Here is an 18,097-nt window from a genome sequence, read left to right as displayed (position 1 = left end):
AATGCAGAACAAACAGAATTGATTATAGAAAAGGAAGTTGTGAAATACCATAATGCCAGGGCTTTTCTATTGAATGCTGCAGCTATTTCCAAGTATGCATAAAGCTTAACACATGTAAAGAATCCATATGCCTCACTCAATAGCTAAACTAATTTTCTGTTTTAAAATTTCTAGTTTCTGAAGACAAAACTTCAAAGGAAGTCAGACCTATGTTTATCCCTCTTATATGTCAGAGTTTAAATGCAATGTTTTATGTATACAGTCATCATGACAGTTGAAAGAGCTATGAGGAAAAGCAATTATATAATTGCTTCAAGTATTAAGTGGAAGGGGTAAAGGTTTTTAGAAACCATAGAACTGCTTTAATAATTGTATCACCTGAAGTTGAGTAGCAAAATTATGTCCTGATTATTTATAATAAGTAATTAGCTATATGGATGTATAGGCTATCAAAAATTTTCAGAAATTATTTTTCACTGGCATTCTCGCGCATGCACACACACATATACAAACACCCCATCATTTTCTATTTTAGCAGTTTCCACAATTTAAATATTACATTCCTATTGTTTGCTTTCTGTTATATTAGTAGTGTGTGTTTTGCAATTCTAATCTTCACATTTTTCTTTCTTTATCACCAAAGTAAGCCTTTTGAAGCCGAGGAATTTTTCACAGCAATATTGACAGTGTTCACATTTGCATGATGACAGCCAAGGAATGGAGCAGTAATTTTTGAAATTGCAGAAGTATTTAGAACACTGATAAAAGCTGAAATATATTTTTGATGGATTGAAGTTAAGCATACATGATTTTTCCTGCTGTCAAAAGGCTCTGAATTTAGTGAATATTTGCCTGCTGTGAGAATGCAAGATTAACATCACAACCATCACCCGGGCACCCAAACCCTGCAATTTAATAGCTTTTTAGGTTCTTTCCTTTTTCTAAACAGCAATTAATCTCATTTTAGTACAATTTTCTCGTTTCTGAAGTTGCTCATTGAATCGCTGTTTTGTTCATATTTGGCTTCAGCTCCTCTGCATAGTCATTAAAGTCCCAATTAATGTCACCTTTAGCTGAAGAGTACTCATTTTTATTGAGAAAATGACAGTTGCTGCCATGAGTAGTGCAGTGTAATATACATTAATTGCCCTGTAACACTGGTAATTACGAGTTTTTCAAGCCTCTCAGTAAACTGTCATGCCTAGACAAGACTGTGCTAAAATAGATTACTCATTAGGGAGACCTGTCCTGTTTTCTGTTGGGTTCTTAGTGTTGGTTAAAAAAAAAAATCTTGAGCTTGAACAAATAGTTGCCAAAAGCAATTTCCTACAACAACATACTTCTGTTGGGTTCTCCACCCGTCACTTAAGTCTGCGGTCAGCAAATAGACAGGGTGCAGCAGACTCAAGAGAAGCTGAGATTTGGACAGTTTTTTTGTACGGTGCTCAGGAATAAGCTTCATAGTCCTTAATTCAGCACTGTAGCATTGTAGTATGCTGTGTTAAAACAGATACGTACTGCATTATGAAACAGAAATTGGTACTGACAGGGTTTGGTTAGTAAAATCATAACATCACTCACTGTCAGCTATATTGAACTTATTAAACTTGTAGCCAAATAGTTCTAAATTCAGAAATTATCAGGTCTGTTGGAAGAATGATATATTTGGGTGTTTTTGGGGTGTATCTCTTACACTTTTAGATTATATATCTGAAGAACATAGTGCTAATACCATGAGTGAAATAATTGGTTCTCAGTATCAGCCTTTAATACATGTTGTTAAATATATGTCACACCACCAACTGAGCTGAAAAATCAGGTGCTTCTAATTTCAGAACGAATGTATTTTTCCCTCTCTTTCCAGAGCATTTCTTGTTTTTCCATTTTTTAACATAATCACTTCTAAAGGCACGGCAGTGCTGAACTGAAAACCTTTGTTTTATCTTTGTTATAACACCTGCTTTAGGCAATCTGCTCCCTTTCCTCCCCACCCCCCAAATGAATTTTGTCACAGCCTTTCTTATTCTCTGATAGTGATGAGCTAATGAAAGTAGATAGTACAATTTGTGCTGACCAGGTAGCAACTGCCAGCGTACAGCTGAGGATAGTTTAAAGAAATAAATAAAATATAGCACTATATCACTGATTTACCCATTACACAACATTAATAGTGAGAGACCTTGGTGTGTTTATCTGTTTGTATTGGTGTGCATTTATCGAATTGTTTATGACAAGACTAATTGGGGTAATTGTAGACACTGAAATTACCTGTCAACTATATGTAACCACACTCCCTTTCTTTCTGACAAATGATGACAACTGAGGGACCCCGTAGCATTACTCATGATGGCTTTTCGAGTGGTAATAAGGACAATAGGGGCCCTGGCTAATTTGACATGGACAGCCTTCACAACAAGAAGCCAGCTAAATGACTTGTCAGTAGGGGAAAGAAGTCGGAAAAGTAATGGAGTCCCCCATGGCGCTCTGACAGGGAGATGAGGCAATTTCAACGGAAAGTGAAAAGGCTTCAGTTTGTCAAGTATTTAGAACAATCAGAGAACAGCTAGAGGCTGGAACCTGACAATAAATTTGTGAACCATGGTAGCAGTTTCATATAGGTCAGTTATTTCATAATGGTTATGCAGCTTTTAGAGGTTTGTGCTTTCGTAGTGTACTTCACATCCGCCAACTGGTGCTTTGTCACCTTAAATTTGTGCTTTGCTTTTACACAGTGGGAATAATAGTTAAGGTTACAGAGTAACAGAAGTGTAAGACAGCATGGTTTTCAGACCCCCAATATACTGAAAAATAAACAAAATCTGGATAGTAATCCTGTGATAGCATCCATTACAAGCCAGAGGTGTTAACACAGAGTGGTGGACTGCAACTTTCTCATTTGTGTTTTATTCAAAGCTTTCTTTTTTCTTCTTTTTTCTTAATTATTAAGGGTCAATTCCTGATGCTTTTTTTCTTGAACTACATTCCAATTTTTATGGTTTGCATACCTGTGGTTACAGACATGTATAACTAATTACACCACAAAAATAACTAGCATTTGTTTAATGTTTTGCTGAAAGACTGGAACATTAAATAGAATTATTAAATCTGAACTATTTATATTTTGAGATTATCATAATCTTACTTTCCCCCTTATTTCCCTTAATTATTATTTTTTTATATATTCTTTTGACGTTCATTTATTGATAAATACAGAGTAATTTTATATATCTGTCATTTGTATGCTTTGGCTGTATATTCTGATCTGGATTCTCATTTTACCACTTTCCTTAGATTTAGTGAACACTTTCCCAAAGCAATCAGCAGCCATCTATATTTGCTTATGTATTTATCCTATATACCGAAGAGCAGCCTTATCCTCTGACTATTGATATAACCAAATTGGCACAATCCACATACAATAAGGAGGTATCAACAGGCTTGGGCAAAGTCCAAACTACCAAAAATAAAAAATAAAATCAAGGGGAGGGGAGCCCTGTGAGAGAACCCAAAACACCCCAATGAGGACTGAGAATGCTCAGTGGCCAGCAAATGCTGGCAACTATTGGTGGGAGAGGAAGGAAAACCAGAGAGAAGGGCGAGGGGAAATGCAGTATCAGGAAATAGAATATGAACCTGCTTCACTGGAACCCTGAATAGGAGCACTCCATACTGCAATGTAGGTCTCACTAATAATTATCCCTCTTTTTCTATAGCATTTTTAAAGGCTTTTTCATTACTAAGTGCTTTTTCATTCTTTTTGTATTTGTCCTGTACAGTAGTTACTTAATTGCATACTTTGGAGCTATGCAAAGATTTTGAACCCACATCTAAGTCCAGCATTCTGTCTGGCCAAGTGAACTTCCTTCACTTAGCTTTCTGTTTTGGTCATGCTAACTTGATTCTCATGAATAATCTTCAGAATTTTTTAAAAATGCAGCACCGTTGCCACCATAGTTGCTGTTTCCTTCTTACCGCTTTGGCTCCAGAGCCCTTAAATAAGTGCTTCAGTATCAGTCTCACATGTTCATGTTGTACTGGCCCAGTCTGACATAACATTACGCCAAACCATGGCTTAGTGCAAACACAAGCGCATGTGGGCTCCTGGAACAGAGACAGTAGCAATTTTGCTCTTCCTCCCCTCCTCCTGCTGTTGTGCTCCTGTGAGTTAAGCCATGGTTTGGCTTAGCATGTTGTCCATGGTTTGCTCTTGAGATTGCAGCTTATGGTGTGCAGTGACACACCACTGCCCCATCCCAGGGAATATCTCTTTCAGTCCTCTGCAGATTAGTTGTGCTGTCTCCCATTGGGAATGACAAAAAAGTAGACTAGAAGCATCAGAACATTTTGCTCAACTGTGAAATATGTTTATAGAGGCCATGTAGAAACTGACCCAGTGTAACTCAGCGTTGTCTGACCGCTAAGCCCAATCTTCATTGAGCTGCCCCCCCCCCCCGGAGTTTTATTTCCTAAACATTTTTGTGCTTCTGCAGGCCCCAGGATTCCACCAAAGATGCTGATACATCCCTCTCATTTTTCATCTACAACCATATTGTCACTTGAGAACTGAATTCACTATCTGAAGAAGAATTTATGAATTCAGCCTCTGTTTCAGAGCTGGAATAAAACTATTGATTAACGATATTTAGTAGGTGTGTATAGACATCTATTTAGTTTGCGTGTGTTTGTGTAGATAGATACAGATGAAGTGTGTGTGTCCATTATTCTGTTCCAATACAAATGTAGCATATTAGAAAAAAAATAATTATGTATATATTATTGCCGTTTTTATTACATTTATGTATTTGCAAAGTCATTTCCCCTTTTTTCTTTTTTGTTAGTTGGATGTAGTGAAGCCTATTTATCTAATAGGTGGCATATGTTGTAGAGAAAAACACAACATCCTCGTTTCCTCCAGACAATCAACCATGAAATAATTAACTGAACTTTTTGTTTTTCCAGCAGATTTTAAAGAAATACAATACAATTGAATTTGTCCAGGTTTTTAAGTGGGGAAGGGGACATAAAAGATGTGACCTAAGCATTTTATCTGGCCACATTCTCTTTTGACTGTTAAAATATCCCGAAGCACTCGATCACATTGCATTTTAATTTTAAAGCCATGTGTTCTATTAGTGAAGGGCACATGGTACTGATTTGCACTCCAAGTTCCAGCCTGCTTACCAGAACACAAGGCTGGCATGTCCAAAGTCTCATCTAGGTCAAAAGGCCTAGAGTCGACATCTTTCTGAAACTTTACCCTTGTGAAAACTGGAAGCTCTGATTAGCTCTGCCAACAGCCAATTGTATGGTTTCTTACTGCCACTGATTATATTAGCTTCACATTTATCAACGGCATAGCCAAGCACTTAACCTATTAACATAAGGATTTGTTTATTTAATGGCAGCTGCTATCCTCATCACAGTTGGGCCAAACCAGTGGAGTATATCTTGAAAGGATTTTTCCTAGTATGAAACAGCCCTCATACATTCAGTCATATTTAGGCTATATTTGGTCCTGAACCATTAACTTAAATGGGTGTTTTGTAACTGACTTTTGTGACACATTGGTTTCAGTCTGAAATACTATTTGATGCCTAGATGTTTGCACAAAGAAAAATTATTTAACCGTGTGTGTGTGTGTGTGTGTGTGTGTTTTAACACAAACCATGAGGTACATTTAACACACCAATTCTATATGTGTCTACTCAGTAGTAAGTGCTATTGTTTACAGTGGCCCTTGCTCCCAACATAACCAACAGGCTTAACATAACCACTCCTGTGGTGGGAGTGGATTGCGCAACAAAATATAAAGTAAATATTTAAAAATTATACTACACACACACAGAAAAAATATCCTTGTACATAGAAAAGTAGCATCAAGTTCTGCTAGCCTATTTTTGTTGAGTTTCTTCTAGTGTTCCCTTGACAAAATATCTGTTTTAGGCTCTCTGCCTGTCTCTCTCTTTTACAACTGTTCAGTTAGTGGTTGGGGTTAGTGGTTTTATTTAGTCTTGTGTTGTTTTTAGCATCCTTTTCTGTTAGCTATTTCTTAGCGCTTGTTCGCCTTCTAAAAATGCAAGATATAAATACCTTAATAAGTAGCCAGAATGATCCCACTATTGACACTTTGTCATTCTATTTTTAGTGCACCCACGGTACAGAATTCTTTGTGGCCCACACTGAAATAAAGCTAATTTACCCATGAGTTATAAAATGCTAAAGGGAATGTTACCTGAGAATCACAAGATCCCATGAAAATTTTTAGTGGTTTCATTTTATGTGATCAAGAAAACATCCTAAAATCCATCATCCCTTGGATTATCATCTCCTAAGTATTTTATTAAGACCAGTATTTAAAAGCAAAAGCCTTTCTAGAGCGAACATTTCCATAAATTTGCACATACATAAATACTTATGTGTTAAGCCAGAGCAAATAAATACAGTAAAGAGAAAACAATGCTTAATCAAACAAACTTCTCAATCCACTTTGTGTAATATCTTAGAAGTTTCCATGCTTGGAAAATGAGGTTCTTAGAATTAACTAATAGTTCAAAGGTGGTGTAAATTACCTGGAATTACAAATGAATTGTAATTCTTACTTTTACTCCTTCAACTGGAATTATAGCTCTTTTAATCTCTAGAATTTACCATTTTCCTCCTGTTGCCATAGTGAAATCAGGTAGCACGAGCAAAGCTGCAGGGTTTTTTTTTTTCTTCCCTTTGAACTTAGTTAAAAATAATGCTTAATCTATTAGGCATGCTCTTAAAATATGCTTTAAAAATGTAAATGTAAAAGTAGAGCAGGTAGAAAGTCAAAGACTGACAGGTTTAGAAATGAGAATCCTGTTTATCCATGTGGAGTTTCAAGGAAAGATTTTGCCCCTTTATCAGTTACTTTTTGTCTCAAAAGACATTTTAAACCCAAAGAAACATTTTGCTTTGCCAAGTTCACTGGTTTGAAATGCAAGTGTGATCTCTACACATCCAAACTTGTGAGAGTAATAGCTTTTGCTACTGAAACGGGTGGATTTATTTTGATGATATATTTTCTGGTTTTATATTTTGATTTTGTTATGTGAACCTCCCTGAGACCTCTGGGTATAGGGTGATATATAAATTCAATTAATAATAATAATAATAATAATAATAATAATAATAATAATATTTTCCTACTGAGTTTTTTTTTCTGATGAAAGCCTCTATTTACCTGTGGCCCTCCAGATGTTGTTTTCCTTCAAATATAATATCATCCCTGCCCATTGGTCATGCTGACAGGGGCTGATGCAAGTCCGATAGCATAGGAAAGGCCACAGCTCCCGCTCCCCCCTTATTTGCTAGCTCTTGAATCACCTGGCTGTCAAAAAATGCTGGTGTAATCTTGACTGCATTTTGCTCAATTACAGTAGTATGCAGTAGCAGGCAGCGGGGTTGTGCTGGGTTGTTACCTGGTTGAGTTGCAGCTGCATGCTGAGATGGAGATGGGCAAGTAAGCAGAGAGTTTGGTGCAGTGCAAACACACAGGCAGAAGCACCAGATTGGCTCCATTGGCATGTTAGCACTGCAACAACCTCACGTTCACCTGGCCCCTCTTTGTCTCCATCCTGTTATGCACCAGCCATTTGGCCAGTCGGAGAATAGGTAAGGGGCACAGCCCCAACACATCATCCGCTACTGATTTGTATCCTGTTTCTCAAGCAAAGGCTATCAGTGCTTACTAAGATGGTGGCTCTCTCTCTACAGTTGGCGGCAATAATGCTTCTGAATACCAGTTGCAGGAAACCACAGGAGAGGACAACGCTCTCGTGCTCTAATGCTGCTTGTGGGCTTGGTCGCTGTGAGAACAGGATGCTGGGCTAGATGAACCATTGCCCGGATCCAACAGGCTATTATGACATTCTTACACTCAATTAGTATTTTGTAGTGTTACCCTTCTACTTTAGGGAATATTTTATTATTTAATGCTGTATTGTTTTTAACACTTGATTGGAAGCTGCCCAGAGTGGCTGGGGAAACTCAGCCAGATGGGCGGGGTATAAATAATATATTATTATTATTATTATTATTATTATTATTATTATTATTATTATTATTATTACTTTGAAAGTGATGCAAATCATCTTTTTTTAAACTTTGCCTTTTTTAAACTTTGCCTGATTTATTTATTTAGAAAAGATTTATAAACTGCTTAATCAAAGGCCGAATCTCTGGGGTACATTGCAAAGTTGTAGATAAAAACCACAAATCTGTTTTTTTATCAGCTAAAACACAGATAAAATCAGCAAAAATGTTAAAACAAATGTAGGCAACCAAATCATATATATGGATAGGCTTGCTGAAATAAAATTTAAAAAGTTGTCAATAGGTATATAAAACAACATAGCATGGATGCCTGCCTTATGTCAATAGATAGATTGGACTATTAAATAAATTATTACTTTACAACAAGAGATGAATTAGACAAGTGCTTATGAAACCTTGTTCTAAACAGTTGCAGGGATGGAGGTGTTAACATAGTCTGTTGAGCCTTGTCTCTTTAAGATCAGTCATGAAAGACCAGCAGGTAGAATACTTTCTCTGGCTAGAAGAAGGAATGACCTCAGGAAAAGGAGGTTGTAGCAAAAACTATTTTGGCCTAGGCTCTCAATAAAGAATTAATTACTTGAGGCCTAGCCACCTAGTCACCTTTTGGGTGTGTGACACCTCAGTATGACACATGTAGTGGGAGAGATTTTGTCTTTGGCACATCTCACTGTTCTGGCAAGGACTGCAGCCAGATCAACAGCTGAAAAAAGAAAAGATTTCTTCTGGCACAAGGCAGCCAGAGATTATTCAGATATCATCTTGCACTGGCCCCAGGATGGCCTGTTAGTTCAAGCCCTAAAAATAAACAACTATTAATCACCTAATGGCAAGATGAGTTGACCAGCACTTTGGCTGTCTGGACCTCAGGTTAACCTTTCTCAATAGCTTGTCTCATGTTTTCTGTCACCCTGGCAGATTGCAGCCTGGCATTCCTCTTAAGTCCGTCAGTTTCAAGCTTAACTAAATGTTTGCTTCTAATTCTTCTCAATGGTGATGTATAGTTTGGATCTTGGGGGAATTAGACAATAGAAGGCTTCCCCCCTACTTGCAGCCTTTCCAGAATAGGTTAATAGGCATGAAAGATTTGGAATGAAGATAAGAGCTTTGTAGAGAGAACATTATATTTTTACGTACAACTCATGAAACAGCCATTTGGCAGAATTCTTTTCAAAGGTAGAATTCACTCTGATGTGAGTTTTTTGCTCTGTTTTTCTTATGCAAGTAGTAAGGAAAATCATAATCTGCGCATAGTTCTCTCTAGCTAGTCCTTATCTCACCATCACCACTTAAAAGATTAGTAAGCTAAGGATCTTGAAAACCATCCTGTGATTTTTATTATGTACAGCCCATATTACTGAGCGCATAGGACGTGAGGCTACAATTAACGTGGGCTTCTATTATAATTCCTTGGCAAATCCTTTTTATTGCACCAAAGCCATTTAGACTCATTAAATGCCGAGTTTCTTCATCTAAACCACAAGGTGGATAAAAGCATCTCAAGATCATACATTGCCATGGCTGGGTGTGGAGATCCAAGGCAAATGGATATGAAAGGAGCTTCCAAACTGGCAAGAGTTTGGGGTGGGGGGGAGAGAAGCAGTGTCAAGTATCTTGCTGAAGAGGACCTTAGGAAAGAGTGAGTCTAATGAGCCTATGCATTGGCCTCCAGTTGACTGAACAAATTGCAGTGCTCCCTGTCAGAGGACAAAGGTCTGTGGCCTGCTCTGCATCCCCTAAGCTAGTCAGCTGCTGACAGGTACAGTGGAAGAAGCTGAAGTAACATTCAAATGCCAGTCTGGTCATCTGTGGATGGGAGCCCTATCTTGTTCTTCCTGTCTCAATTAGCATATCGTGGGCCATCTTCCTCCCAGCAGTGTACGTTCCTCACCCAGGGGAACTGATTTGAAACTGAGTTTTAAAAACCCCATGAGGATCATCTCCCACCTAGGCAGCCATAGATGGTTCATGCCCTTTATGTGTTGGATGGCTAGTTTCTTAGTTTGGAATGATTCAATGTGAACATGATTAATGTATTTTAAATGCTTTTCACATAATCCATATTTCTCATCCACTGTTGTGTCAATTTTTCTCAGTATAGTGGTACCTCGGGTTAAGTACTTAATTCGTTCCAGAGGTCCGTTCTTAACCTGAAACTGTTCTTAAGTTGAAGCACCACTTTAGCTAATGGGGCCTCCTGCTGCTGCCGTGCCGCCGGAGCACAATTTCTGTTCTTATCCTGAAGCAAAGTTCTTAACCCGAGGTACTATTTCTGGGTTAGCGGAGTCTGTAACCTGAAGCGTATGTAACCTGAAGTGTATGTAACCCGAGGTACCACTGTATACAGTTTTAAGTTTACATTTTAAACTCCCCAATAACCACCAAAATAGTAGATGGTTTTAATGTCCACAAAATAAACAATTGCTTTGAGTTATATATAAGCCAGAAAAAAGGACTTGCAGCATTCCTACAGTCTGTTAATGCTCCAATTGTTGCCACACAAATAAAACATCCTTTTTTTTGCATACGCAATAGTGCATTTGAGTTAAACTGTATTCAACAGATATATGATAATGTGTAGAAAACTATGTATTCCTTTCTTCAAACCTACTAAATACGTAAAAGTGTTTGAAAACACCATGAGCCTGGCTGCAGTGCAAGACACTTTGCAATCTTTCACCAGCTTCAAATGGAGGCAGAGACAGTAGTACCTGGCAAGCAGGTTGGTAGGCACAAAAGAGCAAGACTTGACAGGCTTCAACCAGTGTTCAATTCGCTGGTCCACAAAATTCAGTTGTGAAAAATGCCTTGAAGCACAGCTAAGGACTAAGCTCTTGGTGCTTTTAATGTTACATCTGTCTTCAACAGCTAATAATTTCCATTACATTATGAGATAAATCTGTCAATTATTAGTAACGTTTCACAGTTACCTGTACACAGTGTTCAATGTATTGTATATGCACAAAATTAATGAATGCACACATTAACCACATTTTTGCAAGTATCCGGGAGACAGGATTGGTCACATATAGTAGCAAACAATGTAGCAAACATACAAGGGTGCTCTCAGTAGGATTCTGGATTTATGAAATACAGCCAAGCTGTGTCATAAACTGATTTTAAAAGTTCCCTCATTTTCCAAAGCAATTTGCTGTGCGGCATGTTGGGAAAGATATTTAGGAAACATAAACCCAAAGAAACCAAGCCTTGTAAGGAATAGTTTAGAGAACTGGGTATGATTAGCCTGGTGAAGAGAAGACTGAAAGGAGATAAGATAACCATCTTAAAATATCTTAAGGGCCGGAAGATGGAGCAAGGTTGTTTTCTCCTGCTCTGGAGGGTAGGACCCAATGAGAACTGTTCGACAGTGGAACAGACTCTCACAAGAGTTTGTGGACTCTCCTTCCTCGGAGGTTCTTAAGCAGAGGTTGGATGGCCATCTGTCATGTATGATCTAGTTGAGATTTCTGCATTGCAGGGGGTTGGACAACTCTACACTTCTGTGATTCTATGAAAGCATCCTCCGACAATCAATATAATTGTAATATCTGGTTAAATCAATGTGCTGGATTGCTTCCATAATGGTTGAATTTCTGCTCACGGCAATCTGTAAATTTTCCAGTCTTCTGACAAATATACTTTAGCTAATTGTTTGCATTTCAGTGTAACTCTTAAGGTAACCATTTTCTCTGGGAATTGCACCTGAGTATTTTTTTTAAAAGGTTTAAATAGTATGTACAGCATCTCGTGGATTAGGCTACTCAGTAAATTTATGGTCAATACATATAACCCATTATTTTCTTTTACCAAGTATAAAAACTCTAGTGCCCCCTTCTACCCCATTGGTGTTCAGCCCCCAGTTTAACAAGTCTGACCAGAAAGTATAAATCTGTACAATGCCTTGAAGGTAACATTTGTGTGTGTGTGTGTGTGTGTGTGTTATAGCCTGCTTTATAAATGGTTTAGGAAATGGGCTACAAGACTGCAGACAGATTGTGGAAAATGGTCTTATTTTCTGGAGTTGGGAACAAGAGGAATCCACTTGTTCCTTGCACTTAAATAGGAGCATCGAGTAAAAACTAAAAGGTTTTTACATTGCACAGTCTAATAACTGTCTGAAAAAGGTCATTTCTCCAACATTGTTGATTTCTTCACTGATTAATGCTTGGACTTTCAAAATAAATCACATTGCTCCAGCATAATGGCCTATGAAACGCATTTCTTTTTAGACAGGAGTCTCTTGTTTTGACACTGGATTTGGATTCCAAAGACTTTCCTGGGTTGTTTCCATGTTTTCTTTTTTTAAGAGAGCGCCATAGCCCTCATGCCTTGTCTATGAGCTTCCCAGAGGCATTTGGTCTAGATGAGCTTTGGTCTAATCCAACAGGGCTCTTCTTATGTTCTGATTTCATCACAGTGAGCAATAGTTGTAACATTTTCCGTTCAGCCTAACTTTCTTTAAAGTGATCACAAAAGGAAGGTTGGTCACCAATTTGTTTAACCGTATAATTAATCTATAAATAAGTTTCTGCACTTACTCTATAATTTGCAGCCCTGAATTGGGTTCTTCACAAATCACATCTATGCATCTATGAAAAATGGTGGTGAGTCTCAAATTAAAAAGGGTGGTTCTTGCTTCTATCTTTGACCTCTTTACTGCTTCCCGTTGACACAAAAGGGAAAAAAGGTTAAATGACTTTTCAAATTAAGGCAGCAATAATTAACTACTGGCATTGTTTGTGATTTTCCGATTCTGCGAGCTAATGAGAGAGAAATTAGTGCTTAGCAGCAGGAGTTTCTGATAGTCAGTGCCAAATGTTAAATGTGCCAACAAGTTAATTTTGGTTTTAAGTACTTCACTTAAGTCTTTTTGAACAAGGAATTAGAATAGAGATTGTATGGATGTTACACATATGCTACCTTTGATTTATGGAGACATTGTGTTATGAGATACATCCTGTCCGGCATTGAAGGAATAATAACATTAATGCATAAAATACAGAAATCCAGTTGATTCAGTGGGCCAGTTGAAACATAACCACAAACCATGGTTTGCGGTTACAAGAGAGGATCTATTGTAGGCCACTATAATCTGGTTTTACTGCCGATCACCATTTCGAAAGAATTATTTAACACAGCTAAATCTGCAACACTAGTCCTTACATAGCACCTGTCATTCTAAAACACCCAGGGTTTTAGAGTGAAAGATGCTATACACAGCAATTGCTTCTGAAAGCATAGGAAGGCAGTGGTTATAAATCCACAGATGGCCGAATTAAGCAGTTGAATATAAGAAAGGTCCTCTGTCTAATCAGAATGGTAAAAGAAGTCCACTAGGTTTTGTCGCTTTTGTTCATTATTCATTAGACATCTGTGGAACGGTCCTTCCATTGTAGTGTTGGAAAGAACCATCCCAACGAAGCCAGCCTGGTTCTGCCCACGTTTTTAAATATGTTTTATTGACTTGGCGGACTTTTAAATTGTTATGGCTCTCTTGAGACATCCCCATTATAATTAAGGCCCTTAACAAAAGCTGACTGCCATGTTGGTGTGAATTCAGACCCGTGTACAAACCATTATATGACATTCCACTGACCTTGCACATACAGTCTCTTAACAGCTCATCCTGTACTGTTGTTTTTGGCAAGTTCACTATGCCATGCAATAAATCACAGAAAGGGAGAAGGGAAGAGCTTTCTGGCCTTGTGTTGTACAGCCTGGTGTAACGTTAGACTATAGAAGGCTGTTCTGTTTTTAGACATCCTTTTACTAACCTAACATTCATAATTTATGATTTCACTGTAAAATTCTTGCAATACTATACCAAAAGTAGTGCTTCCCTTTAATTAAGTGCTCTCAGTAGGAAAAACGTGAAACTGATGTGCAAAACATATCACTACACAATGATTGATAGTGATTACTTCTTTATGAACCCAGCCTGAGGGTCTGAACTTCCTGATGGATAAAATAGGCCATGGGGCTACTTCCTGAGATGGCCTAGTAGGGATCAGTCAGCCTTAGTAATATCTGAGGAATTTCTAAGGCACAAGCAGGAGAGTTTTAGAATAAAAAAAACAACCCTGTGATGAACTGTGTTTTTGCATTGATAGTTTCTTGCGCAATTCCTCATTGTAGAGATTTTATTACAAATAATAGTAAGCATTGTGCAATACTGAAATCTTTGCTCCTCTCTGAATTCTTCTTCATACTCTTCCCTTTTCTTAATCATGAAATATCAGGGCTGGAACATGTGGAAAGCAAAATAATATAGAGCCTCCTCTAAAAATCATGCAGTGTTCAGCCACAAGTTCTTATTGACTATTATTAACTAATATTCAAGGAAATAACAAATAATATTTGTTTGTCCAGTAAGAATCTTTGGAGATCCTTTGAAAGATTAAACACAGCCTTTCGTTTAAACGTGCTTTATCTTCAATACCTGTAAAGCGCTCTGCTCATTTTCCATGGCCTGTTTCCAGAGTTATTAATAGGTCACAGCTTCACATGTTTTTATGCTCTTCTTGTTGGTGTGATTATTCATTAATAATGTCTGGTCTTTTCTTTTTTTACCCTAGATTCGGTCCCGGACTAGTTATCTATTGGTATGGCTTTATCGAAGAGTTGGACTGTCATCGCAATCGTGGTATCTTGCTCAAAGACTGCTTCCCTACAGACATAGTTACTCTTTGAGACTTCCATGGGGGTGATAGAAAAAATGAGAGGAAAAGGCGAATCCGGAAGCAATTTTACTTTCCTGCACTATAAACTACTGGCAACATCTGCCCTGAACTTCAGGTGAACTCTTCCAGCCCAGGATCACACTACTACTACTTTAGACAAACACATCAAGGGTCTCTGCTTTACTTCAACCCTCTGCTGATGCAAGCAGCCAAAAAATACAGACACAGCCCAAACATTATCAGCATTTCTGTCTCTGTCAAACAGTTTATAGATAGCCGTAATCTTTCTTCCTTCCGGATGGCTTCTCCTTGCACTTTGAACAAAAGAAGAAATGTGGAGGCTGAAAGGTGTGGCTTTCAGTTTTCCTCCCAGTTATGAAGTCACTTTAAAAAAATGTATTCTGTCACACAAGCCTCTTTTCTGGTAAATGTTAAAAACCTAGCTAACACAAACTTAAGTATTCCATTCTTAAATGGTCATGTTGTGCCAAGCTACTACAGGCTCGTATAGGTTAGGGAAGCAAGTCATCTGGCAATACATTGTTTTAACTCTGAACTTCCAGGGTTTCTGGGCACAGAGCCAGACAGTTGACCCTTTTAATGTAAATTTTAATTACTGGTATTTATCTCATTTCATGCTGTTAAAAGCAATAGCATAATTGTAGAAATGCTATTCTCTCTTACAAAAAAATGTTTCATTTGTCCGATTCTGAAATTAAAAGTCAAGAAATATTTATAGTATATATAAGTTGTAATGGACATTTTAATATTTTAGAATAAAGTGGGCATTGTTAGAGCTTGAGTCTTAGCCTGGCAATCTGTGTTAGAAAGATCTTTTCGGTAACAGTGTGAAGGCAAAGATTTTATTTGGACATGCTGTGGAGATGACTGAGAATCAGAGCTATGTACCTGATATATTACCCTTGGATATGAATTCAATACCTAATGGTCATGCTCACAAGCATATAAAACTATTCAGGCTACAGCAACCCTAAGTGGATGCCTCCTGCACTCCCATAGCCTATTTGAAGTCCTCAGTTCATCATCCAACAAGTACTCAAAGCTCATCATGTATATTCCACTTTCATGGAGAAGGAAATGGAAGAAATATAATTATCACTGCTTTTCATACTCTTGATAAGCTATTATAAGCCTCTTTCCATTGCTACAGAAACTGGTCCTACCCACATTCATATTATATATTTTCTGCCGGTCACTAACATTCTCATATCTTTATATACTCATCTCAGCAAGGAAAGACAACATTCTGCTTACACATTTATTCATTCATTTATTTGTTTATCACAATTATACCTTCCCCTTAAGCAAAAAAGATCTCAGAGCATCTTACAAAAATCATTCCTAAAACACGCTCTGTCCTCAAACTCGCAAACGAAAAAGACATAACACACAAGGAAAAAGGAATGATAGGGAGGAGGAAAATGCAAGCTCCAGCACACAAGTTCTTACAATTACAGCCAGCAGTGGTAGTGGCAGTTCTGGCTGTGGGGAATTAAATATGAATTTCTATGACCCACATGCATGGGGAGGGGCTAAAGAAAATGGCTGGGTTCAGAAATGCCTGGATTCAAAACACGGGACTTTGCACACTCTCCTGCAGAGACAGAGCCCCAGTAGCAGAGATTAAACTCACAAAAGTTAAGCAGTAATATAGGGTTAGGAATATAGGTTGCTAAAACGTTTTAACCAGTTCAGTTGCACGCAGCAGCTAACCTCTTTCTACTCCTCTTGCTATGAGCAGGCCACACACAGAAGTAAGTTTAAAATGATTTACTTACAGATATTCAAGGTCTCGGCCATGCATTGTTCCATGCAGCAGCAATGATAATGCAGACAGAACATTCTTGGGTAGAAAATACAGCAGGACAACTTCGATTATGCATTCTAAGCTTGGAGCTAGCTTAAGCATGTCCATCCTGGTTGATTACACGATGCAGAGATAGAGAGATAAGGAAGAGGAAAGAAGCTTCACTTCCTTTCCAGAGGAGAGGGGGGTATGATCAAACTGAATCTATCTAGCAATACAACTCTGTGATCCTTAACCCCTTAATACACCAACTAGCAGTCATGCATAGTTATGTTCTACTGCAATCTCCCACACTGCCCTTAATAAGAGCAATCCTTCCCCTGAAACACTCTACACACACACCCTGATCAGATCCAGGAGCAGAGCTTGTGAGACATCTAGGTCAAAAGGGCAGACCAAATCGTGAAGTTACCTTTTCCCCAGAGTTCACTCAGTTTTGCTGCTTTTTAAAATGAAAATGGGAAAATCTCATTGTATTAAAAGAAATAACATTTGTTTCTTCCTGCCCCCTCCATCATCCACTTCCAGCAGAAGAATCTCAGTGTTTTTCCTAGAGTAGACCATAGCTTGCCTATTTTGCAGAGGACCCTGTAGTTTTTGAGGTATGTTTCTTTGAAATACTAAACTTTCAGCAAGACCTTATTTCAAGCAGCTGTAACTCATTTATGTTTAACATACTGCAACAAGTCTGTAGGTTTGCTTGCACATAAAAGATGGCAGAAGAAATCTGTAGTGTGTAACTTACTGGTACGACACAGAAGTAATATTCAGGGTGTTACTGCCTGGTGTACGTAAAACTTGTTCAAAAGGTGAAAATAAAATAGTATTCCAGCTTTATTCCCATACAGAACTGAAGATGAGGGTTGTCTAAATGGGGTGGGGGAGGTTTTAAGGGTAAAACTGGATTTGCTTGAGGTGGTACAGCTGCATTCTGTTGTGTGAAGTAATCTGCAACAGCAGCCTTTATAAGATGGCTCGGTAGTTCTCTCTCTCCCTGTCTTTGGAATAAATTAAATTTATCTGCACAGATGTTGAAAATCCTGCTCAAGCCCCATCTAATCTTTGTTTTGTTTGAATCTTACATTAAATTATGTTAAGGAAAGATAAATAAACGAGGTGCTTGTATCTTAGTATTTATACCCCTCCATAACGTTGTGACATAACAGGTTGGCAGACTATATTGGTGTCTTCAATCAAAGTTTTTGACTTTATTTAGAAATGAGCCCATATAATCATTTTAAAAATAGCATGAAGCAAATCATAAAGACTTGCTGTCGAACTGTGCTACGGTAATTCTCCTTCCACAGGCTTACCATCAGCAAAATTATTTTAAAAACTGATAAATTAAAAATGGTGCTCTATTGCAAAATAATAATGTGTGTGTATTTTTTTCCTTATCAAATATACACATCAATTATAAGTGGTTTTTTTAAAAAAACAGCTAAAAAAACCTATTGTGTTTTTTTACAATGCTATAGTCATTAGAACCTTAACATTACAGCCAAATCCA

The 18,097-nt window shown here is 37.8% G+C and overlaps 1 protein-coding gene across 4 annotated transcripts in view; it reads left to right on the top strand.

The window, feature by feature from the left end:
• Positions 1 to 17,699, top strand: part of CDIN1 (CDAN1 interacting nuclease 1) — a 119,463-nt gene extending 101,764 nt beyond the window's left edge. For 3 of the 4 annotated variants that reach the window (XM_083453394.1, XM_083453397.1, XM_083453396.1), the window contains one exon: positions 14,655 to 17,699. In XM_083453394.1, coding sequence (XP_083309520.1) covers positions 14,655 to 14,769 — 115 coding nt within the window. In that variant the 3' untranslated portion in view covers positions 14,770 to 17,699. The remainder of the gene's footprint in view (positions 1 to 14,654) is intronic. The other variant, XR_014514424.1, reaches the window with a different exon arrangement.
• Positions 17,700 to 18,097: the final 398 nt, after the last annotated feature.

This window comes from Podarcis tiliguerta (genome assembly GCF_965153285.1).
Source record: "Podarcis tiliguerta genome assembly, chromosome: 1".
Classification (NCBI taxonomy): Eukaryota; Metazoa; Chordata; class Lepidosauria; order Squamata; family Lacertidae; genus Podarcis; species Podarcis tiliguerta.
The sequence above is the reverse complement of the archived record's forward strand: the minus strand, read 5'-3'. Positions and strand labels throughout refer to the sequence as shown.